Source organism: Pimephales promelas, chromosome 12 (genome assembly GCF_988280905.1).
Source record: "Pimephales promelas chromosome 12, fPimPro1.hap1.1, whole genome shotgun sequence".
In the NCBI taxonomy this organism is placed as follows: domain Eukaryota; kingdom Metazoa; phylum Chordata; class Actinopteri; order Cypriniformes; family Leuciscidae; genus Pimephales; species Pimephales promelas.
Window position 1 is genome coordinate 17,679,027 of NC_142780.1, and position 24,903 is coordinate 17,703,929.

The 24,903-nt window shown below is 38.0% G+C and overlaps 1 protein-coding gene across 1 annotated transcript; it reads right to left on the reverse strand.

Moving 5' to 3' along the window:
- Nucleotides 1–491: 491 nt before the first annotated feature.
- Nucleotides 492–19,075, reverse strand: pitpnc1b (phosphatidylinositol transfer protein cytoplasmic 1b). Its single transcript, XM_039679837.2, has 10 exons — nt 18,659–19,075; nt 15,976–16,124; nt 12,286–12,374; nt 12,103–12,110; nt 11,921–11,992; nt 6,140–6,232; nt 2,363–2,518; nt 2,207–2,270; nt 1,933–2,019; nt 492–1,510 (listed from the first exon to the last, which is right to left on the reverse strand). The coding sequence occupies exons 1-10, from the start codon at nt 18,704–18,706 to the stop codon at nt 1,350–1,352; spliced, it is 927 nt and encodes a 308-aa protein (XP_039535771.2). The 5' UTR covers nt 18,707–19,075; the 3' UTR covers nt 492–1,349.
- Nucleotides 19,076–24,903: the final 5,828 nt, after the last annotated feature.

The following is a 24,903-nucleotide window of genomic DNA, read 5'->3' on the forward strand; positions in this document are numbered from 1 at the left end:
AATGGCAGAAACTATTATGCCCCTTCTTACAAGATGTAATATAAGTCTAAGGTGTCCCCAGAATGTGTCTGTGAAGTTTCAGCTCAAAATACCCCACATATTATTTATTCCATGTTGTTAATGCATTTTTGAGCGGAAGGAAAAACAAGCTGTTTTCATGCATCTTTAAATGCAAATGAGCTGCTGCTCCCCGCCCTGCTCTCAGTGGGAGGACGAGAGCATCGAATAGGCCTATTCTGCCAAAAACTACAACATATGTTTTTGATTATCATCTTAATCGCGGTCACATCAATGTGATGTGCATGTGTTTTAAACCCATATCGTTCTAAACTTCTGATATTTTTTTAAGTGCACACATCCGAAGCACACACACACACAGAAAGCTGGCTGTCAAATGGTATTAAATTAAAGTCTCTATTGTGCCTAAACTCTCAAGGTTTATCAGCATTTGTCACAAGGTTATGTCACATAAAATGAACGTAAACAGCCAGTAAAGAAATCATGTGTATATTAGATCCGTGTATTACAGTGAAAACAGCGTAATATACAGTACCTACTGCTATAAATGCTGTTAATAAGGGAGGGGATGGATTTTTACCATTATAGGGTGTTTGGCCTACACACACACTTCCTATACATATTTATGTTCAAACACCATTTGCATAATAGGTCCCCTTTAATTATGAATAACCAGAGACAAACACAGAATATCACCAGTGGCATGAATGATGAACGGTGTGATAAGTGTCAAGTAACGGATAATGTTCAGTCCATTGTAGTCTTCAATCTTCTCACCAAAAGTACTATTGATAAAGTTCTTACAATGTGCTGCGCGACTAAACAATCAATTGCGTTGCTTCAATGTATTGACATAGGGTCAAAGGTTAGTCTCAATAAGCCGTAACCCACTAGAAATTTCGTCTAGTTGCTCACAATCACCAGAATCCAATGGGTTTTACTGAACCGGTCGACTGATTTCATCATTATGTCAATAGAGGCTTTTCATATCCATCCTGTGCACAGGTGGGTCTGTTGTCTCCTTGTTCTTTTGGCAGTGGAACACAGTGTTTGTTGAATCCATTTTGGTGATGTTGGCTTGTCCATGAGAAAAGTGAATTAAGGCATTTCACTCCATTGAGAGCCAGAGTCTTTTACATAGTATCTCAAATCTTTAGTGAGATGTTTTGTTAATGTCGACCTCTGCATGAACACAAGCATACAAGGAATGGAAAGCAGAGCGTGACAATGTGGAATGTCTTTCTATCAGTTTTGGTTAGAAGAGAAAGTCCAAGTTGAGAGAATTTTGGCGAATGTTTAAAGAAGTGGTACTGGTGTGGTTCTTGTGGGTATTATTCCGGGGTAGAGTTTAATCTCAAGGGACTTTTGATGGAGGAAGGGCTGGATGAAGAGTCTGGCATGTCTTCAGTCTTTACCCCCATCTTTTTCAGTGACGATTCATCCGTAACAGAGATGGAGCGAGTGTAGCTGGGTCGCTTTGGAGGAGCAGAGTCTGAAAAGCAGACAACAGAATCAGTTTTTCCCACAAATGCTTCTGATTTAACAGGTCATGTTGCAACAGTTTTGTTAGATGAGTCATCATGATGACTTCCATATTAATTGTGAAGTTGCATCACTGTGTCGACTAAACTGTAACAGCTGTGATGCAGTGTAAAACATTCACCTTTAGAGGGCAGTGAGGGATGACAGAGATGGTATAGACAAATAGACAATGATTCTATTTGATTCTCTATAAAACTCTTCAAACTCTAAATCTGGAAATGTTATGATTTTTTTTTTTTATGTATGGTTTGGAACCATTTCTAGGTCACTAATCATTAAGCAAATTTGTGATATTGATTGATTCTTATTTTAATATTGATGAAGTCTTATTCTGATATTATAATTTCAGCATTTGTCTTGCTTTTTCTCTACCTGGCGAGGTAATGTCGCTCTTGAGTTGGCAGTTTGTTTCCTCCTGCTGTTTTTTCTCGTACTCTCTCACCTGCTCGATCGTCATTCCTGCATAGTACACACATATTTGTTATACGTTTGCGGTATTTGCGAAAGAATTAAGACAGATGACATGAGTGCCAAGTGAGGGATCAGGATTCTCCTGTGTACTTAACAGAGCATGTAATAAATTATGGTAATGAACAGAGCATGTGATGAATTACGGTAATGAAGCATGACAACACGTCTCATTTACCATGCCACTCGTCAATCCATGCCACCGCCTGTCTGTGTCCCACCAACAGAATGTCACGAATGTTCTGTGATGAATCATAACATGCCGCAATATGACGCATGATGGGATTACATGAATAAGAGGATGCTGTGATGCTTGGGACACAACGGTCAGTACCTTGTGAATGAATTCCTCTGTTCTTCCCTGGAAACCGTAGACCTCAAAGCTACAGGTGACTCTTTTGTAGGAGCACATGATGGGTGTCGTGGAGTTCCTCCAGTCATCCACTAGGGGTCCCCGGCCTGTTTGCTTTGACACCCAGTGTCTCAGATCCTGTTGGTTTTAAGTAGATACACATTACCTGCTGAGTAAGCAGATTATTACTTCTTCTTGTGTGTGTGTGTGTGTGTGTTGCATGCTGTGCATGAATCACTGTGCAGGAGTGACATTATTTTTTACAGTTGGTCATGTGGTGTCCCATTTTTAAAGCGTTCGAGGCACAAATTCCATGCTTTTTTGTTGTGTGACCTATTATATATGTTTGATAGGCTAATTGATTGTCTAACATAAAATTAACATGGCATGAAAAGTAGTTAGTGCTACAACATTTTGGGTTCAGCCCTGCGTAATATGAGCGATTTTTGGCTTGTCTGTTGTCTAACAATAGAAATCTTTATCATTTTTACATAATCTGTTGAAATAATGCTCAGTTAATTGTCATAAAAGAAGTTTTGATGAGCAAAAATGTTATATTTAGCTGTGTCCCACATTTGTTGTTTTGGTGTATATGGATTATATTCTCCAGTTGAAAGTGTCACACTCAAAAAGTAACACTTTTGGACACTTTTAAAGCATAACAAGTAAATTCATCTTATTCTCTTTTCACATTGTTTCCACATATTGTAGTGTTGATTGCATTCATCAAGCTCAACCACTCAACTCTGTTACTGTCATAACACAACAACAATTACCAAACAATTTACTTAAAGGGACACTAACCATTTGCATTAAGATTTCCATTGTTAGAAACCCAGTCATACTGTTTAATGGTCATGCAACACTCTGAGACAAGAGAAATGCGCTATTTACCTTTTTCACTTCCTCCTACAATGACGCAAAAATTGGCATTTTATGTCATTGTAGGAGGAAGTGTGTGTGTGTGTGTGTGGGGGGGGGGGGGGGGTCTGTAAACACTAGATCTCACCCTTTCAAACCCGCCCATGGGGGTTGGACCTAATGCGCTAACAGACCTATCACAGATCAGTGCCAGTGTGTTTGATTTCGCCTGCAGAAACTTTTTGAAAATATGGATGAATACGCAGACGGATGCATTATGGATAGGGTACTAAAACGCGGTGCCAATAGGGAATTCCGACTTAAACGGTAATAACCAGACCGATTAAGAAAAAAAATTTCTCTGTGTCATGAGAGGCACGCACAAACTTTAAAAAAATAATCCAGTAAAAAAAACAACAGTAAACTACTGGCAGCTGTGGTTGCCAGCATCATACTGAAAAAATATGGTGCGTTACCGTTTTTAAAATTAACAGCTAAATACCGTTTGTCAGCTACAGCTAAATGCTGTTAATTTACAGTTATACAGTATACTGTAATTTAACAGCATAATACTGTAGCTAACAAAATGGTGTTTAGTTGTTTATTTTAAAAACTGTAACGCACCATATTTTTACAGTATGATGCTGGCAACCACAGCTGCCAGTAGTTTACCGTTTTTTTACACGATTGTATTTTACAGTGCACGCAAAGTCTCTCGCTCTCTCCCTCTCCGCCGTGCGCGCACTATACGGTTTGGAGCACTGATCTGTCTGATCTTTCTCGCATGCACGCTCTTGCTCACTCGCTCTAGATTCCGGGAGATTTTAACTAATTTGCATTGCAGGCATCGGGGAGCCGTTATCAATATGCAGGAGATGCCTGGAACGTCTGATACAGAGGGGATTAATGAAGATGCCGAAGACAAAACGCTCCAAGGTTTGGCTGCATTTCACGTTTAAAATTACGCGTCAGAGTAAGTGTACTTCTTGTCTGAAGCCCATATAAAATTTGGCTGATGGCGTGGCCGCCGCCTTGATGCTCTTACGTCGTCATTAGCGCGCATTATCTGATTTAATCATGTGAAATGATTTCCCGGCGGTAGCGTAGAGTGGAACTCAACTCTAGTCTTCTACATTGATGGGTGGAGTAGTGTGAGTGGCGGAGTAGTGCGGAGATGAGCATTGCAATGCACTATGGGGATTGTTGTCTACATTCCACAAGCACTAAAAAGTCATTTTCTGCCTTTTATCGGCCAAGAAGGACACAAATTAGATATTTACGATACTGTTCTACTACATATATGATTCGTGTCCCCTCCGGTGGAATTACCCTTTAACTTTTAGTTGTAAAAAAATTTTTTATAGCCACTATAACCTCCATTAAATGGAAAACTTTCTGTGATTTCTGAGGATAAAATGGAAATTAAATTCATGTAACATTGTATTTGAAAACCATCATTAACAATCATTATGAAATAAACTGTAGATTATCAGGCTCTGTTTGTTCATTTATTAACCATAATTAGTACTACTACGTCATATATTACAATTTAACATAATAATATTTGAATTATTGATTCACCCATCTGTATTTTTAAGTTTTAGTCCCTTGTCTGTAGAACTAATATAATAGATTTGTCTGTTGTTTTTAGTGGTAATCCTTGGATTTGTCTTATTCCTAACTTGGCATGACAGCTATGGATTTGAGGTTGCGCATGACTGACTCTGAGAGAACATGCAAACATGCTTTCCTCTGATGTATTGTTTGTCCACTAAAAACACAGCACGGTTAATATTCCGATAAACTGTCTCTAAATAGAGCACACTGACGAATGTGGTTTTTATGTAATGTTTGTCTTGAGGTTGTTGTTTCTGCACTTGTGTGGAGTGCACGCATACTTCTGTAGAGCTGTGCTAGTCTCTGTTGTGTCATTTAAATACTAGCTTTGAAGACATTTTGCACTGCTATATAAGGGTGCAAAGACCTATAGAGAACACAGTAGACTGGATGGTTATTTATTTCTGTGCCAGAGTTACAGATACAGATGATGCATAAGAACAAGCAATCTGCTGTAAGTGTTGCTTTTAAAAATAACATTGTTTGGTATGAATTACCCTGTTATCATACACCTAACATATCAACAATCAATATTTGAAATGCCACATATATGGACATTAATCGTTAATTATTATGTCACGGTGGATAAACATTTCATTTCACAGAGTTTTCAGATTTTCTCAATATATTAAATGGATTTAAATAGTTGTTTTTATAAAGATATCTGCTAAACAATTTGGGACTTACAAACAAAACGAAACAAATCCATTCGATTTTTTTTTTTTTTTTTTTTTTTTTTTTCTGTTTGATTCTGTCTTGTCTTTATAAAGTCACATTTAATATTTTTCTTTAAAAAGTATAAATGGCTCTTTATATGCAAAATAAATGACATTATATTTTAGGAAGGGGTCTCTCTCAATGGGATAATTATATTTGGGGGGACTTTTGCATAAAAAAACACTTATGTCAAGTTATGTTTTGATGTTTGTGCAAACTTGATGGCACTCAGTTTAGTCTAATGAGCTGAGATTTTTTTTCAGCCTAGATATCAAGAGATAAATAGGCATAATTAGTCAAAATTAATGATTTATTTATGTTTTGACGAAACTTGTTAGATTATTGGATTTCCTCTTGTGTAGTCTAGACTGCTGGTCTATACATTTCTCTTCCTGACGTTCCCAGTTCAAATCAAATCCCAATTTTAGCATTCAAAGACGTGTGTCCAATTCAATTCACATTCCAACTCATGAATTGAAAATGAGCCCACTCATAAAATCTTAATTTTTACCCACCCCTGATTTAGTTTTGCCATGTATTTGTGCATATATAATGTATACGTACCTCCGACGACTTGTAATGCTTTTCAGGGATTGGATCGTTCAAAATATCCAAAAAGCAGATCGTGTCCTTTGGAGTTGGGCCATCACCAAACACCTGCACAGGAGACATCAGACAAATCCAACAATATATTAAAGAAAACACTGCTTTCTTATTCCAGCAATGCCCAAGTACGATATAACAGTGTAACTTAAAGTTGTCTAAACATAGAAGAATAGAAGTGCACCAATGTCTGCATCTGTTTGAAGACAAAGGGAAGATGTTTCAGTGCTCAGCATTGCTCAGAGCAATCTTGATATAAAATACCACACGTTGCAATGCAACCGGTTAAACATTCTGTAGCCCATTACAGAACCTTGACACACTATATAACAGAAAGGCCGTAGGGCGTCGGCAGAGACTGAATTAATGCAAAAAACATGGAAACAAAGAGTGCAAAATCAAGCCTACTATAGGCAGAAGTACTGAATTATGCACACTACTGCAGGCCAGTGGAGGAGTAAACCAGATAACAAGTCTTCACTTAAAGGAGTGCTGCCTTGACTGCTTTTTGCAAGAATCTAAGAGAGGACAATGAAGGCAAAATAAGCAATTAAGGAAATATGTATTGTTCTGATCTTTCTTTTGTGGGCTCTCTGCTTCAAAACCTTTTTCGTTTTTTTAAAGTTGTTTATGGGTTAAAAACAATGCAGGTGTTTTAACAGACCACTGCACTTTTCCCTCTACGGTTCTCTCCTCTCTCTCTGTCTTTTTATCTCTGTCTCCTCATGAGAAAGCTGTTTGCTGTTCCTCTTGTCTGATGTGTTGACACTTGCGCCAGTATTATTTTGATATGTTTGACTGTCCTTGAGTTGTGAAACTTGTGCTTGTAAGAAAAAACTATATGTTGGTGTTCATTTGGAGGTTAAGGTTTGGAACAACTTAAAGGGATACTACACCATATTAAACTGTTATTCCCTTAAAGGGATACTCCACTTTTTTTGGAAATGCGCACATTTTACAACTCCCCCAGAGTTAAACTGTTGAGTTTACCTTTTTTGAATCCATTCAGCCGATCTACGGTTCTGGCGGTACCACTTTTAGCATAGCTTAGCATACATTATTGAAGTGAACAAGACCATTAGCATTTCTCCCAAAAAAATTACCAAAGTGTTTCGATATTTTTCCTATTTAAAACTTGACTCTTACATTTTCCGTCTGTCTTAGTGCACGATGTAACTATAGAAGAGTCAAGTTTTAAATAGGAAAAATATCAAAACACTTTGGTAATTTTTTTTGGGAGAAATGCTAATGGTCAGAACCGGAGATCGGCTGAATGGATTCAAAAAGGGTAAAACTCAACAGTTTAACTCTGGGGGAGTTGTAAAATGAGCATATTTCCAAAAAAAAGTGGAGTATCCCTTTAACTAAGACGAGTTGATGCATACCCGTCTTCTCAGTGCGTGCACTCAATTGGTCTGGCGCGCGAGACACTTTGATAGCACCTAACTAGCCCAGTTCATTCAATATTGGCCAAGCAGAGAAGCAACCAAACACCTCCACGTTTCCCCTATTTAAATACAGTTACTCGAGCAGTCTAACTCGACCTAGGACGGTGACACAAAATACAACGTTGCGCTTTTCTAAGCGTGTAAAATGGATAACTATATTGTATGGCGGAATACCACAGGAAGTGCTTGGGAGCACTTCGACTCGGCACAGTAATATCATCACTCGTGAAAAGTCCTCTCCTCCCTCTCCGGAGTGATGATATTACTGCACCAAGTCCATAGATGCATATGCACCGAGTCGAAGTGCTCCCAAGCACTTGCTGTGGTATTCCGCCATACAATATAGTTATCCACTTTACAAGCTTAGAAAAGCGCAACGTTTTATTTTGTGTCACCGTCCTAGGTCGAGTTACACTGCTCGAGGAACTGTTTTTAAAGTTCCTGTTCTTGGTGATCCCATGTTTCAAACTTTAGTTAGTGTATAATGTTGTTGTTGGAGAAAAAATAATGTCTGTAAAATTATAAAGCTCAAAGTTCAATGCCAAGCGAGATATTTTATTAAACGTTATTAAACTACTAAATTATACCCGTTCCATCTCTATACAGCACTCTGACTCTGTAGGCATTATTGTCTGACTCGAAATGAACACTATTACTGAGAGTTTCTGATATGGTCATCATTCCGTGAGATGAAATTGTCCTGAGAGACTGAGCGCGAGCTCATGAAGCTCCGCCCCCTGTGCTGGCAGCAGCAGCTTATTTGCATTTAAAGGGCACACACTAAAACAGCGCGTTTTTCTGAGCCCCGAAAACTTAAACATAAACTTAACATACACATTATGGGGACATCAGAGACTTATTTTACATCTTGTGAAAAGGGGCATAATACGGGACCTTTAAATAGGGAAAACGTGGAGGTGTTTGGTCGCTTCTCTGCTTAGCCCATATTGAATGAACTGATCTAGATAAGTGCTATCAAAGTGTCTCGCGCGCCAGAAAGATTGAGTGCATTCACTGAGACGAGAGAGGTATCTATCAACTGGTCTTAGTTAAGGGAATAACATAGTTTAATATGAAAAAACGGTGGAGTATCCCTTTAAGGGTGAGAAAATGACAGAATACATTTTTTTGGGGGTAAACTATCCCTTTAAGTCATGTGTATGTGAATGAGGGAGTGTGACTGCTGGTATGTGGAGAGAAAGTTGGATGAGTTGGAGGAAATTATATCATTTATAAAGTATCAGTAACAAAGCTTTCCCCGCCATCTCCCGCGCTCTTTCTTTCTCACAGGCAGATACTCATAAATCTCTGAGTTTCTTTGTGGCAGGTTGGATCTTGTTTAATTCTTATTTTTCGTTTCTTAATAACAGAGAGCACTCCGGGGCACAACGGCCCCTCTCTCTATCTCTATCTCTCTCTATCTTTCTCACTCATTCGCTGTATGCAAACAAACACACGACAAACCAGTAATAATACCTCATCTCATCTCAATAACTACAAAAATAAAAAGTCTGAATGACAACACACCTAAATTAATTGTTTGTTGACAACTATTGTCTGTTGGTTCACTTTATTAGGCGTGACTTGAGGGCTAGTAGAAAAGAAGTTTTGAAACCTAAAATTTTAACTGTCTACAGTAAGCAGTTATTAGTGCAATTGATGCATTAAAAACCTCAAAGCGACTCATTAAATTGTATCTCCTGAGAACTGTAATTTTCTCCTTGCATTATATTAGGGATGCACCGAAATGAAAATTCTTGGCCGAAACCGAAAACCGAAAAAGAGGAAACCAAGGCCGAAAACCGAAAACCGAAACACCGAAAGAAATTATGCCAATTATTAGTATCATTGCATTTATGGCTATGACTGTGTACAAACTTAACTAAAATCAAGGCATTGCAATTGCATAAATTAATATAACATTTTCAAAGAATAAATCAATTACAAATTATGCAAATATATATTTAGCACAATGCACAGTATAAAATAAAATTCAAACTAAAATGTTTAACTTGACCCCACTCATGTGTGCACTAAATAATAATCTACTGGCCTGCAGAAAGGTTTTAAAATGAAACGTTCTCTCAAAAACAAAGCCGAGCGCAAACTTCTCATCACATTAGCACCCAGTTTGCATGTCTAAATTAGTTACATTTTAAAAAATTTAGCATACAATATAAAAAGCCTTTTTAAATGAACAATGGTCCATGTTTAATACAAATGTACATTAAACTTAATGAAACATTTTTAGTGAATGTAGAAAATATTTAAGAGAGCATTAATTTAGTTCTATACCCATATACATATTTTTTTTGTAATGTCACAAGTAATAATCTCAGGGTTTACTGGGTTTTACATGATTATTTTTGTATTGGTGGTGGAATACTAAAAAATAAACATTGTCATGTATTTATCTGTCTTATTCTCACCGATTCCTGATGGTTAGAGGACAGTTACTTGAGTCGTCCCCTGTCGTTTCAAGGAATAGTAACAGTTACAACGGAGCGCGCGTCAAGTATAAACGCCTCGACCGTTTGGAGCGGTGCACGCGCTGTTTGTGGAGACTCGCGCTGCCTTGTTTACTTTCGCCTGCCTCCGCAGCGCGAGTCTAATTTATAATTTTTAATTGTTTCCTGCTCTAAACAATGCGTGCCGCCATGACGACGACTCCGGTTCCGAGCGAGTCAAGAGCGGTGCGCGCGCTGTCTGTGGAGACTCGCGCTGCCTTGTTTATACTTTCGCCTGCCTCCGTAGCGCGTGTCTCCACAGACAGCGCGCGCACCGCTCTTGACCCGCTCGGAACCGGAGTCGTCGTCATGGCGGCACGCATTGTTTATTTATAGGTGGATAAACAAGGTTTCCGTCTCATCGCGGGTTCAGATACACTGAAATACGTCCACACCGCAGACATGTTGCTTCAGACAAGCACGTGCAGGTCGCGGTTTCTGTTTGCGTCATCACAACATTTCGGCCGTATTGTTTCGGTGATAAAAGTCTTTCGGCCGAAAACCGAAAATGCACTTTTGGGCCATTTTCGGCCGAAAATTTTCGGCGGCCGAATATTCGGTGCATCCCTACATTATATCGTCCCATTAAGAAGCCAGTAAGTGAGACGTTATTTAAACCGATAAATACGAATGCACAATTTAAAAATTCCTGGCCCATACTGATCAGATGATAATAATTTAATATATATATATATATATATATATATATATATATATATATATATATATATATATATATATATATAATATGATAATAATTTTAAGAAAAATATATGATAATTTTAAATAAAAATGAAATGATTTTTAATTGTTTTGCTTTTTTTTTAAATAAGTAAAATAAAATAATAATAATTTATATGCTACATTCATTTAGGCATCACACAAATTATTATTAAGCAGTTGACAGATTAAACAATAAAATAGGCAATATCATCCAAAACTATATATATATATTTATAAATCTTTAATATCTTCCATTAGCATTATTTTTTCAAAAATGTTGTTAAAAGAAGTTTATTTTAAAATGCTCATCAAAGATTGCATTTAAAATTGACATATTATTATAATTTAAAATCATGGCTGTCATGGCAAAGCTGAATTGTCAGCAGCCATTACTCCAGTCTTCAGAGTCACAAGATCCTTCAGAAATAATGCTGAGTTGGCGCAAAAGAATATCAGTGTTGAAAACAATTATGCTGCTTAATATTAATGCGGAAACTGATAATTTTTTTTCGGAATTCTTTGAATAGAAAGTTTAAAATAACAGCATTTAGACGAACATTGTAAACAAAAATAAAAATGTCCTTACTTGAACGTTTTAATGCATCCTTTCTGAATAAAAGTATCAGTTTCTTTAAAAAAATAAAATAAAATAAAAATCTTACTAACCCCATACTTTTGAATGGTATTGTACTGTTAGTGTGCCTATTAAATAAATACAATAATAATAGTAAAAAAAAAAAAGATTGCAGTCCCTTAACTAAAGGTGCGTCGACAGCGCTGTTGATATATGTACAAGAGCCCTATTGCTATAATCTGACCGAAACCAGTTTATGAGGCCCTGCTTTTAAGGCACTGGTGTCCGGTGTCAGTGAGGTGGACTGTTTGGATCTGCTTACCTGACTGTTACTACTGAGTGCTTCACAGACGGACACGAGCACAATGGCCTTTACAAGGACGCGGCAGCTACGTGAGCCTCTGATGAATCGGCCTCCTTTAAGAGGATTATCTCCTGTAAGAACGCGTGTGTGTGCGCGTATGCATGTGTGTTGCCATCTCTCACTCACATTTTCACTGCAACCGTTGTCATTCTCAAAGTGCGTCTCGATCCTGACATGGAACCTCGGTAGGAAGGAACACTTTTGGAAGGAGTAAATGAGAGAGGTAGAGTGATTATCTTGTTTGCTCAGTGGGTCAGTGAGCCAAGAGCAAACTGCATGATTTTGAGCTGACATGTGAGAATACTTACCGAGTACTCTATGGTAAAACACCAATGGGTAGAAGGAGAAAAGTATGCAGAAGAGAAATAGTGTTAGGTTACGGCTGGTTATGGTGCATTTAAAAACACAAGATGGATGTATGTGCCATGCGACGGCAGCACATTACTATTCAAACACTGTTGTATTTATTGTAACAAAATACTTGGACTGACCTGTTATGGTGTAAGGGTAGAAGTTCCAGGCAGTTTCTGTTATATAAAAAGCCATGGGAACAAACTTTCTCATCCAGGTTGGCAGTTTGCTGAACAGACAAAAAGGGAAACGAAAAGATGTTATGACGCAACTGACACATTATACAACCCTCGGCTTAACTCCAGCATGAAGTTTGGAGTCAGTAAGATTTGAATGCTTTTATTCAGCAAGGATGCCTTAAATAGATCAAAATTGCAGTAAAGACATTTCTAGTATCCTAAAAGATTTACGTTTCAAATAAATGCCGTTAAAAGAATACTGTTAAAAAAAATCACGTAGCACAACTTTTTTTAACTGTGATTATAAGAAATGCGGCAACACTTTACAGTACAATAAGGTTGATTTTTATTTTTTATTTTTTTGTATTAAAACATGAACTAACCTTAATTATTGATTACTTTAGTTAATAAAAATACAGCTGTTTGTTCTTGATACTTCACAGTGCAGTACAAATACGACATTTGGTTTGAATAATGTGTTAAATGTTAAAAATTAATATTGTCGACTTGCGTTGGCCGTCTGCCAGAAGCTAGTTATTTTAGTCAATAAAGTTTTAAAATAAGTCTCACTGCCATTTAACAAGCTTGTAAGAGCCAGGACATTTTTTAAATAAAAAAACTCCCGATTGTATCCGTCTGAAAGAAGAATGTCATAATATGACTTGAGGGTGAGTGAATCATAGTCTCTAGAGCACGACTTTACTATCCAGCTAGATTCTTCCTCAATCGCCCCATCAAGGTCAGTCAGAAATCTTGGGAGTAATCTTTGACGATCATCTGACCTTCACAGACCACATTACAAAGATCATGCAGCTTTGCTATATACAACATCAGGAAGATCAACCCCTTCCTAACTGAGCATGCAACACAACTTCTCGTCCAGGCCCTGGTCATTTCTGCAATGCTCTTCTGGCTGGACTTTCATCATGTGCAACTAAACCTCTACAAATGATCCAAAATGCTGCTGCTCGCCTTGTCTTCAACGAGCCCAAGAGGGCCCATGTCACTCCTCTGTTCATCTCTCTGCACTGGCTGCCACTCGCTGCTCGCATCAAGTTCAAGGCGTTGACACTTGCTTACAGATTAACCACAGGATCAGCTCCCTCCTACTCCCACTCATTACTACAAGTCTACATCCCTAGCAGAAGCCTACGATCAGTCAATGAGCGACGGCTCGTGGTACCATAACAGAGAGCCTCAAAATCACTCGCCAGAACATTCTCATTCACGGTTCCACGCTGGTGGAATGATCTGCCCATCATCATCCGGAATGCAGAATCCCTGACAGCATTCAGAAGACAACTGAAAACTCATCTCTTCCGTGAGTACTTAACATAATTAAAAAAAATAAATAATTTGTTCCTTTTCCTTTAAATCCTCGCTTTTCTGACTTGTTATGATACTCCGAGCAATGTCTGAACGTTGTATTTTGAGCACTTCTTGGGTTGTTTTTACATCTTCACGATGACTCGCTTGGTTTAGTTGGATAAAAGCGCGTGCTAAATGACTATATGTAATTTTCGTTTTTGGGTGAACTATTCCTTTAAATGCAGTGATTTTCTTTTTTATTTTTTTATTTTGTTGTTTGATACATATTAACAGCATTTATAGCAGTAGGTACTGTATATTACGCTGTTTTCACTTTAATTCGCATATCTAATGTATACGTGTTTTCTTTACTGGCTGTTTACGTTCACAGACATCCGACTATGTTTATGTGACATAACCTTGTGTGCATTTAACAGTTTAAACGCAATAGAGAACGGTTTATGGTAAAACTTCAAATAATAGCCAGGGCTTTTATTTGGCCAAATCGTCGAGCTGCATCGGCTTGTATTTGAGACGGGCCTTTATAATTTAGTGTTGAGATGTTGTTCATTAAGTGTATAATCTCTAAAAATCGTAGCATGTGAAGCTACGGCCCTCCTACCTTTTTACTATTGTGTCAATTGATTTTTGTTTTTACTGTATATCATATAAACAAAGCGGACCATCTGACGGGTTTTAGAATATTAAATACAAACCGAAACTAAAAAACAGACCCGGCCTCTATTTGAGACCAGCTTTTATTTACCTAAACCTGCAGCCACACCAGGCGTGTAATAGAGACTCGTCTATTATTTGAAGTTTTACTGTAATAATACTCACGGGGTGCGCCGTCTGACAGCCAGCTTTCTGTGCGTGTGCTTCAGATCTATGCACTTAGAAAATCATATATCAGAAGTGTAGACTGATATGGGTTCAAAACACATTGGAGATTATAATCAAAACAAAACGGATGTTTTATTTTTTTTGTCAGAGTATCGTAGGCACAATTTCTAAAAGCCGTCCTCTTCTGGATTCTGCATTTAAAGTTACATTCACGAATACAGTATGTTTCTCCTTCCACTCAAAAATGGGCCATCACAGTAATAAATGACATTTTAAAATATATTAAAATAGAAAAGGTATTTCAAATTTTTCGAATATTAGTGTTTTTACTGTATTTTTATTCTTACCGACCCCAGATTTTTAAACGGCAATGTACATTGTCTAAAATGGCTTCCAGTTGCCCCTTTTTTTGATATTTTGTGTCTTGTTTAATGAAAATAATTTAAAGTTTGTCTTAAGTGTCCAGATACTTTCTTTTTGGGGCCACTGTTAGTCAATGTGAATGTGCAGGGGGGGAGAGGTCAGGCAGCCGCCACAATAGCTATAAGTCTCACTTCCAGAGGTGTCTGGTGCCATCTGTCCCTCACAAAAAACCCAGAGAGAGATAATGAACTCAGCACTGTAAGATAAGGCAGCACAGACAGCGCTTGAGATTTACAGCCTGAGGACTTGAGTGATGGATGAATGGACAGAGGATGAGAAGAGAGGGGCGGAGAAGAGAAGATGTAGATCATTCACGGTCAGCCAGTTGTGTCGAGCGCCACGGATGTGGCCGCGTGTTCTCGCACTCTCTCTTTCCCCATTTCTGAAGTGACAGACATTTCCACAGCGCGTCGCGCCGTACAGCACATTCTCACCAAACAACTGGCATTACATTTCATTCCTTTGACGCTCGTGTCTTGACGATACAAGTTAAATTATTCATAATTACAATGCAGCGGTTCAGCATGATATACTTGTAAACAGCATAATGATCTCGTCTGCGGTAATATCAGCATTTGAATTAGACTCACATGCTCCACGATAAGATTTATTTGACCATTAGGAACTTAATGCTCTGCCCTTTTGGTCTTTGCTAACACATTAATGGCTTGAAAAATTTGCTTTACTGCTAGAGGTGCAGTAATTCATATTCACAACAGCATCTAATGACTGAGTGTGTGTGTGTGGGGTGGGTGTTCTGTCCTTGTAAGGCGATAGTGTAAAGAATATAAGAAAACAGGCAATTACAATAAGTGTGTATGCATGTTCACACCGTGGGATGATATGTGATCTTCCTTAGGACGGTTATGTTGCTATTTTAGCTTGAAGCGCGAAAGGGAGAGAAAGGGTTTTTTTTGGAGGCAAAGTGAGAGATGGCCGGAGCTCTGCTGCGTATAATGGTGTTAGCTGCAGTCATCAATAATAGCTGATCGCTTGCACGTTGGCAGGTGTGTGATGTAAACCGTGAACAAAACAGGATGGCTTATGCGTGTGTGTGTGCAGTGTGCACGCTCTCACCTGTTGAGGTAGATGCGTTTCTCTGTGATCTGACCGGCTCCATGTTTGTGGTCTGTGCAAGGTTCATTACGGACGACCTCCACCCCTTCACCTCCTCCGCTCTGCTCTCTGCTGTGCTTGCTGATCATGTATAACTGCCCGATCTTGTACTAAGGAAGAGAGAGAGATAAATGGCTGACCCCTGTTTGTGACCTCATGTTTCATTTCTCGCTTTTTTTGTTGGCCTTGTTTTAGGTTGAGCAAAATCCAGGATTTTAGAAATGGCTCACTTTCAGCTCACAATTTGGAATGTGAATTGAATTGGCTACGTTCCCCATGGATGGTGAATTGGAATTTAAATTGGAATGACAGGAAGTTGAATTTCTCTAGTGAAAAATTTCAAGTATAATACATCTATTAACATATTTGCTGACATATCACTTGAGACTTACTGATATAAATATTATAATTAACCTTTTTTTGACTGCATGTTTTCGCACAATCCATCTTTATTGCCTAAAATGTGTTTTAATATCACTAGTAAGGATAGTGTGACCACTGTATAATTTAAACGCAAGATGTTTAGTGTACCTAGAGTTTACTTGAAATAGTTACATTTTAGCATAATCAAATATACTAAATTATATCTGTAGTTGGACCTCAACACTACTTTCAGATAACTAAAATACAAAATTAGTTGTTCCAAGTTAGCAGACTTTAAGTATATTGATTTAGTATAGCTTACCAAAGTTACAACTGCAGGGTATTTGTATACCCTGTATATTTACCATAAAATACATGTATTTCAAATATATTTTGGTATTTTCTTGTCACATAATTCAAATAGAGATTTATTTTGCAACAACGTAAATTTTGTTTACATACTTTTTTGGACTAATTCTGCCAACTTATATTCTGATATACGTGCTTTGATTGATTCAGTAATGCCAAATGAACATCTCAATCAAGATTTAAATTTTGCTATGCAGAAATAAAAAAAAAGTGCATCACATTTTTTTCAGAAATAGGAATTATTACAATAACAATAAATTGCATAATAATAATAATAATAATAGTCAATTCACATTTTTGTCAATATTTCCTTATTTATTTTACTTTATTTTTATTTTGTTACTTAAATTAGGGCATTCTTGGAAACTGTGTGTGTTGTGCCAAATGTCAATGTTATTTGTTTGGCTAAAAATAATGAAACATCTATAAATTAAATATTTAAAGTAAATGTATTACATTTCAGTGCCATTTTCCAATCAGACATTAATTATTAATATAATACATTTTTTGGAATACATTTTGTGGCATTTGCTTTTATGATATTGATATGATATGATATTAGAATTTATGGCACATTTATTTTGAAAAATGTTATTAACAAAGAAATACTATTAATGAGTTTACATTTTTTTGATGATGGCTTGTTCTATATAATGATCTATGAAGTGAAATTTGATTTGTTAAATCAACTATAAATCAAATAGTATAGTTTTAAATTTCCTAATCTATTACATTTCTGTTGGTGCCATTTTGCAATCAAACAGTGATTTATTATTGTAATATAATATATGTTCTGAATGATGTACTATGTACTATGTACATAATGTACTATTATGATGCTTTATGGCTAATTTATTTGGAGAAATGTAAAAAAAAATTTAAAGCTTGTTTTTAAAAAAATAAATAAAAAAAATTACTAAACAGTCACTAGCGACGTTTCCATCCAAAGTTGGGAGTTTAACTTTTGCGTAAAATTGGAATGGTGAATGTTAGTTGAACACATGGGATGGAAATATTGCTTTTTTCGCAAACGTTTTAATATTCCAATTTTACAAGTGAACAAAATGGTAACTTCCTGGGAAGTTGGTGCAACATAGCTGTGATAAAAATGCAAGTTGCTGCAAGATTAGGTGGGTGGAAACATAGCTATTGTCATTGTCATAGTGCTTGATCTGTCATGGAAATATGTTGGGGGTTTTTTTGCCTAAAGGTTTATATTCCAAGAGCACAAATTGTCTCAGGATAATTTTTTCCACACATTCTCCTGAAAAAAAAAAAAACCATGTTGGCAGCACTGACAATATTCCTGCTGTCATTGTGAATACTCATTCCGACAATCATTGTCACTCATGATGACGAAGGAGACCTTGTAAATCTTGGAGCATAAAAACGCTGTCTGTGCGCGCAACAGAGCTTCTCCAGAAAAAGGGGGCAGTGCTCCTGTCTGGAAACTATGCGGTCGGGTCTAGTGCTGATGTAGTCCATAGACGAATTCTAAGGAAGACTTTTAGGTCAGGTGTGCTTGTTTGGGCTTGTCTGATCTGAAGAGCACAAGTTGGGCTACTTGATGTGAAAGATAGACCAAACAGTCCCTGACCCATCTGTATAGAAACCCAAGCTGTTTATTGGAAAGGCCTTTGTGTTTTGTTTCGAGCCTTGAGGTGAACAAGTTAGCATGGAAATACGTAACTGGTCAGACCCGTTTAGGTAAAGAAAACGGCTGGAAGAGGGAGATTATGAAATGCAGCCCACAGACATGCACAGAGCTAGATTCAGGTTTCATCTGCATAAACAGAGTGGGATAAACATCTTGATAATGTTTACTTTCATGCACACTAATCATGTGGACAGCTGCAGTACACACAAACATATGTAAGCAAACCCAAACACATGTTAAAAGTTACAAACTTACCTCATCGACAGTGAGCGGCATGCATATCCGGTATTCTTTTATCAACATGGTTTGGTTGAAATTAGGCTTGTTTTATCCTTTTATCTCTCTTTCTCTTTCTGTTTCTCTCAAGCGTCTGTTAGACTGTCAGCGTATATATGAAACTGTCAAGCGGTTTCCGTAAAGCAATGTTGCACCCCTCTTCCTCTCTCACTTGATGTCAGAGCTGGTCCTGTAAACTCTGCCAATGTGTATCCGCCGTGTTTATTTTATTGTTCTTTCAGTGTCCCTCTTTCCTGGCTCTCTGTGTCATGAATGTACTCACTCCTTTAGCATGCAGTTCTTCCGTCCTGTTTTTAATTTATGGTTTAATGTGATATTGCAGAGATAAGCGCAAAACCACCGAAGCTTCCTTCCTCTACTTCTCTCCTTCTGTGTCTGTGTTAAAGAAGAAAACAGACTGCAGTTCATGTGTAACCTTGCCATGTTCTTTGCCCCTCCCTCTTCCCTCCCCTCGTCTCCGTTCTGTGTGCATTCTTTTCTTCTGTGCTTATCTTTATTCTTCCTCTCCTTCCCTCCTCTACCTGACTTTACTTTCCTCTGCTGGTTTCCCACACAATACCATCGCTCCATCTTTTTCATCTTTCATACTACCAGTCCTACTTTTACTTTCTCCCTCTTTGCCTCCTTATCCTACTCTCTCAATGAACTTCACTTTGCCCCAGATTAAACAACCACATTCTACAAAATACAAAATGCGCTAACCTGCTCGGTCTGTAGAATCCTTCTTGCCAGATCGTGTGTTTGTGTGTGTGTGTGTGAGAGAGGTTTAAACTATCCTTCATAAGTTTGGGGTCAGTAAGGTTTTTCTTTTGTGAAAGAAATGAATGCTTTTATTCAGCAAGGACACATTACATTTATCAAAAGTGACTATAAAGACATTTAAAAAGTTAGAATAGATTTTTTTTTTTAAAACAAATGATGTTCTTTTGAACTTTCCATCCAATAAAGAATCCTATAAAAATGTATCATGGTTTTTAAAAATCAGCAGAACTTCTGTTTTCAACAGTGATAATAATAAAAATGTATTGAGCATATCAGCATAATAGAATGATTTCTGAAGGATCATATGACTCTGGAGACTGGAAATTCAGCTTAGCCCTCATAGCAATAAATTACATTTAAAAAGATCACAATATCACATTTCACAATGTTATTGTTTTTACTGTACTTTGATCAAATAAATTGAGACTTCTTCCAAAAACTTTAAAAATTATAATATATATATATATATATATATATATATATATAACATTAATACAAAGACTTTGATAATTTTATGAGCTTTTTAACTTTCTGAGTTAAAGTTATTTTGATATTTTTGGGGCAAAAGTTAGTGTGGTACAGCTTTCATGATGTTGTAAAGAAGAAAAAAAGATTTATTAAAAGAAAAGAAGAAACTTGCAAAGTTCAAAATCCCATGTGTTCAAGTGAACAAAATGGTAATTTCCTGGGAAAATTGGCACAAAATATCTGTAATAAAAATGCAAGTTGCTGAAATCATTGGAGCCACCAAATTGGTGGATGGAAATATCGAAACAACGTTTTAGTGATTATTTATGAATGAATGTTTCTCAACATTTGTAAAGAAACATTCTTGAAAATATATTTAAAAACTATTGTGTGTATAATGACATTTTTAAGACATAAGGAAAAAGTTGTACTAGTGGTTATATACTGTACCATGTGACATTTTTTTGGTCATTATTGATTTTTTTTATTTCTTGAAAATGGTTTAAAAGTAAAGGACTAGATTCATGAGAAGTGGATAGGGAATCAAAATATCTTTAGCTCAGTAAAAAACAAAACAAACAAACAAAAAAAAACCAATAGAAGTCTATGGAACTTCCCCACTATGGTGGAAAAACAAACCTGTGCGTGTGTGAATTTTATCAGAGGCGGCTGCAGGGCACTCATATACCCCCTTGGAGTCCATGGTGCTCATCTGATTAAAGATTACCTCGAGTACAGGAGAGAGGTAATTAACATTACAGGAGGAAGTCTATGAAATTTCTAATCTCCCCCACCCCTCCCTCACTCAGCAGATCCAGTCCCCATTTGCAATTTAAACGCCCCCAGCAAAGCTCAATAGTTTTCTGCTCTGGTTATTTTGGTTTCACAGTGAACTCCGCTGTTTTCTTTACTTAGCATAACTATGTTGTCTTCTCAAACACAATAGTTTTACAGATTTAATCCTCAAACAAAAGCAACCTGCTCAGCTTCTGATCGAATGTTAATGTCTTTCGGTTTCTGTTCTGTTCAATTGTTTTATCAGCTTAACCGGATCAGGCTAAACTAAACCCTGTCATCTTGTAGGCAACAGCAGGGTCAATATGTCTTATTTTAGGGAGAAGTTGGTATTAGTGTAGAATGGAAACTGTGAAAAAGAAAACTGAGAGGGAACGAAAGAGAACTGAACACAAACTTGCCTGCTGTGCTCTGAATGAATCTGTGAGAGCTGGTTGAGCGACTGTGTCAGTGGAGTGTGCAGATGTTTTTGATCTTTATTTACAATGTACTCTTTACACCAATGACACTACTACAATGACTCTACATCTGCTGCTCTCATTCCTGAGATTTTGTAGGGCAAAGGATAGATTAATAGTAGAGATCAGCAGGTCAATATTTATGTTCTGAGTTTCCTTTCTCTGTTTTTATATTTTTATTGTAAAATACCAATTGCTGCACGTGATAAAGGTCTTGTTTGTTTGCATTCCTTCCTGCTTTATTACCATTATGATGTTAAATAATGAAATGAAACCTGTTTGACAATTGTAAATTCTCTCTCAGCATTACCCTTGCAAAAATGCAAATGGATCTCCTGTACTGTCAATGCTCCCCCTTTCCATTTTAATGTAACCAAGCACGGTTATATGTGTTTTTCATCATTATTATTATTATTATTATTATTGATATTTTAGAACCGTGGGGTGGAACTCAGAGTGCCCAAGTTCTTAAAAAAAAAAGTGCATTTATTTATTTTGTTCACATTTTGTGTTTTCAGTTTGTACAGCATTTTGGGACAATGTTTACAACATTAACAAAAAAATAAAATATTTAATTTCTTGGTTAATTCCCTTATTTAAAGTCGATATTAAATGATGAATGTCAAAATGCAAAAGAAAAGATCTGTCGCTAGCAGAGTGTAGCAGCTTATCGAAAAAGAAAAAAATGGAGGGCGGAGACTTGCTGCTTCTGTTTTGATTCACTTGTTGAAATGTTGCATGGATGAAGTCAGGCCCTTGTATGTAGATGTAGATTTGTCACTGACGTAATATCCGCGTTATCCCTGGTTTCTGCTTGTGCAGTATGAGCAAAGTAACCATGGCGACAGATGTGGACAACAGCGCTGCTTCTAGCTGTACGCTAACGCTATTGTTGTTTCGTTCAAACTTTATGGACCATGGGAAGCAGACTTTGGGGGAAAAAAGGAGAAATTACAAAAAAAGGATCAATATCAGCGTGACATTTTCGAGATGCTGAGAGCTCCACGTCCGCGACTAAATTCGACTTGCATATACTTTATTAGACAGGTATGCAAATGTAATGTTACATAAAACTAGTCAATGTTATATACTGTAACATGATGAAATATAATATGATCTTTATGTTCTTCTAATGTTGATCGAGCTTACTGCTAGTCTCATACAGCCAACAAACACATAGAATAACATTAACTTTCACCACAATCAAATGAAGTATAGTGTGATAACGTTAGTGTAGAACAAGTGAAACAGAGCTGCATTATCTCACAAGCTTCATTCGTCAAATAAACTGTCCTGTGTGTGTAGTAATTCAACACATCCGGGTAGTTCAATAGAATTAAATGTCCTTTAGTTATTCCTTTGTATCCTCAGGACCTGCGTATGACGCTGATATCTGTCTTTCATTAGCAATCGCGCCCTGCTTCATACCACAATCATGTTAAAAACATCAGTGTATTCACTCATCCATAAGCATTATTAGATCCATAAGCTTGACTGCAAATTCCATAATTCAACTGGAATTTTGCTTCATCATTCAACCTATGAAGAGGTTAGCGACCCCTAGCGGCAAAAAAATACATATTGTCTCTTTAAAGGTGCCCTAGAATCTGTTGAAATATTTTAATTTAGTCTCTGGTATCTACAGTACATAGATGTGGTTTATTTAAATGCATTTAAAATGTTAAAATGGTTTGACATCTCTAGAAATTGGCCCAGAATGAAATGGTCTGTTTGTACATTATTTGGAAGGGTCATGAATAGTAATGAGGAGATTTGTTTCACTTCACACACTCTGAAATACAAGCGTGCAAAATAATCATACGTCAGTTTTAAAAATTTAAACATTTTAACAAATGGACTAATGTTAGATGCCTTGTCAAATAAATATTGCTTCAACTTATGTGGTGAAGAATGTGACGTTTGCTAGAAGTGTAACTGTTTCCCATGGCCGAGGGTCACCACACTCCGGAGCAGCCGACACCAAAGACACCAATCAGACGAGACAACAGGTAATATAAAATATCCTCATTTCTATTCATTAATTAATAGCATTTAAAACAGCATCGGAATAACTCCGGGTTCCTTTACTTCACTCCAGGATGTCTCGTATGGGCCTCCGACAAGGGGAACTCTGGCCAGAAGGAGGTCAAGAGGGTCTGTGACGGATGACCGCAGATGATAAGCAGCAGAGAATGGGTTTTGGTTTCAGCTGTGCACTCCCTTTCCTTGCAGGATGGCGGAGGCGGAACGTCACCTCGGAGGACTAGATCTTTCCCGTCCACCGCAAGACAACAGGTGGGTAACAATAGCAAGCAAATCCTCCTCCCGATTACAGGGTTAGCAAGCTTTCTCAGTTCCTCAAACAGTAGCAGATCGGACGCAGCAGTCAGCAGACTCTTCTTCAGAGCAATGGTTCACAAGACCTCTCAGATCGTAGAACGGCAGCAGATCGGACGCAGCAGTCAGCAGACTCTCCTTCCGAACAACGGTTCACAGGATCTCTCAGCTCGTAGAATGGCAGCAGATGGCATGCAGCAGTCAGCAGACTCTCTTTCAGAGCAATGGTTCACAGGATCTCTCAGCTCGTAGAACGGCAGCAGGTCGGACACAGCAGTCAACAGACTCTTCTTCCGAAGAACGGTTCACAGGATCTCTCAGCTCGTAGAACGGTAGCAGATCAGACGAAGCAGTCAACAGACTCTCCTTCCAAAGAACAGTTCACAGGATCTCTCAGCTCGTATTATGGCAGCAGATCGGACGCAGCAGTCAACAGACTCTCCTTCCAAAGAACAGTTCACAGGATCTCTCCGCTCGTATTATGGCAGCAGATCGGACGCAGCAGTCAACAGACTCTCCTTCCGAACAATGGTTCACTCAGCTCATAGAACGGCAGCAGATCGGAAACAGCAGTCAGCAGAATCTCTTTCAGAACAATGGTTCACAGGATCTCTCAGCTCGTAGAACGGCAGCAGATCAGACGCGGGAGTCAACAGACTCACTTTCAGAGCAATGGTTCACAGGATCTCTCAGCTCATAGAACGGCAGCAGATCAGACGCGGGAGTCAACAGTCTCTCCTTCCGAAAAACGGTTCACAGGATCTCTCAGCTCGTAGAAAGGCAGCAGATCGGACACAGCAGTCAACAGACTCTCCTTCCGAAGAACGGTTCACAGGATCTCTCAGCTCGTAGAATGGCAGCAGATCGGACGCAGCAGTCAACAGACTCTCCTTCCGAAGAACGGTTCACAGGATCTCTCAGCTCGTAGAATGGCAGCAGATCGGACGCAGCAGTCAGCAGACTCTCTTTCAGAGCAATGGTTCACAGTATCTCACAGCTCATAGAACGGCAGCAGATCGGACACAGCAGTCAACAGACTCTTCTTCCGAACAACGGCTCACGGGATCTCTCAGCTCGTAGAATGGCAGCAGATCGGACGCAGCAGTCAGCAGACTCTCTTTCAGAGCAATGGTTCACAGGATCTCACAGCTCATTGAACGGCAGCAGATCGGACACAGCAGTCAACAGACTCTCCTTCCGAATAACGGTTCACAGAATCTCTCAGCTCGTACAATGGCAGCAGATCGGACTCAGCAGTCAGCAGACTCTCTTTCAGAGCAATGGTTCACAGGATCTCTCAGCTCGTAGAACGGTAGCAGATCAGACGAAGCAGTCAACAGACTCTCCTTCCAAAGAACAGTTCACAGGATCTCTCAGCTCGTA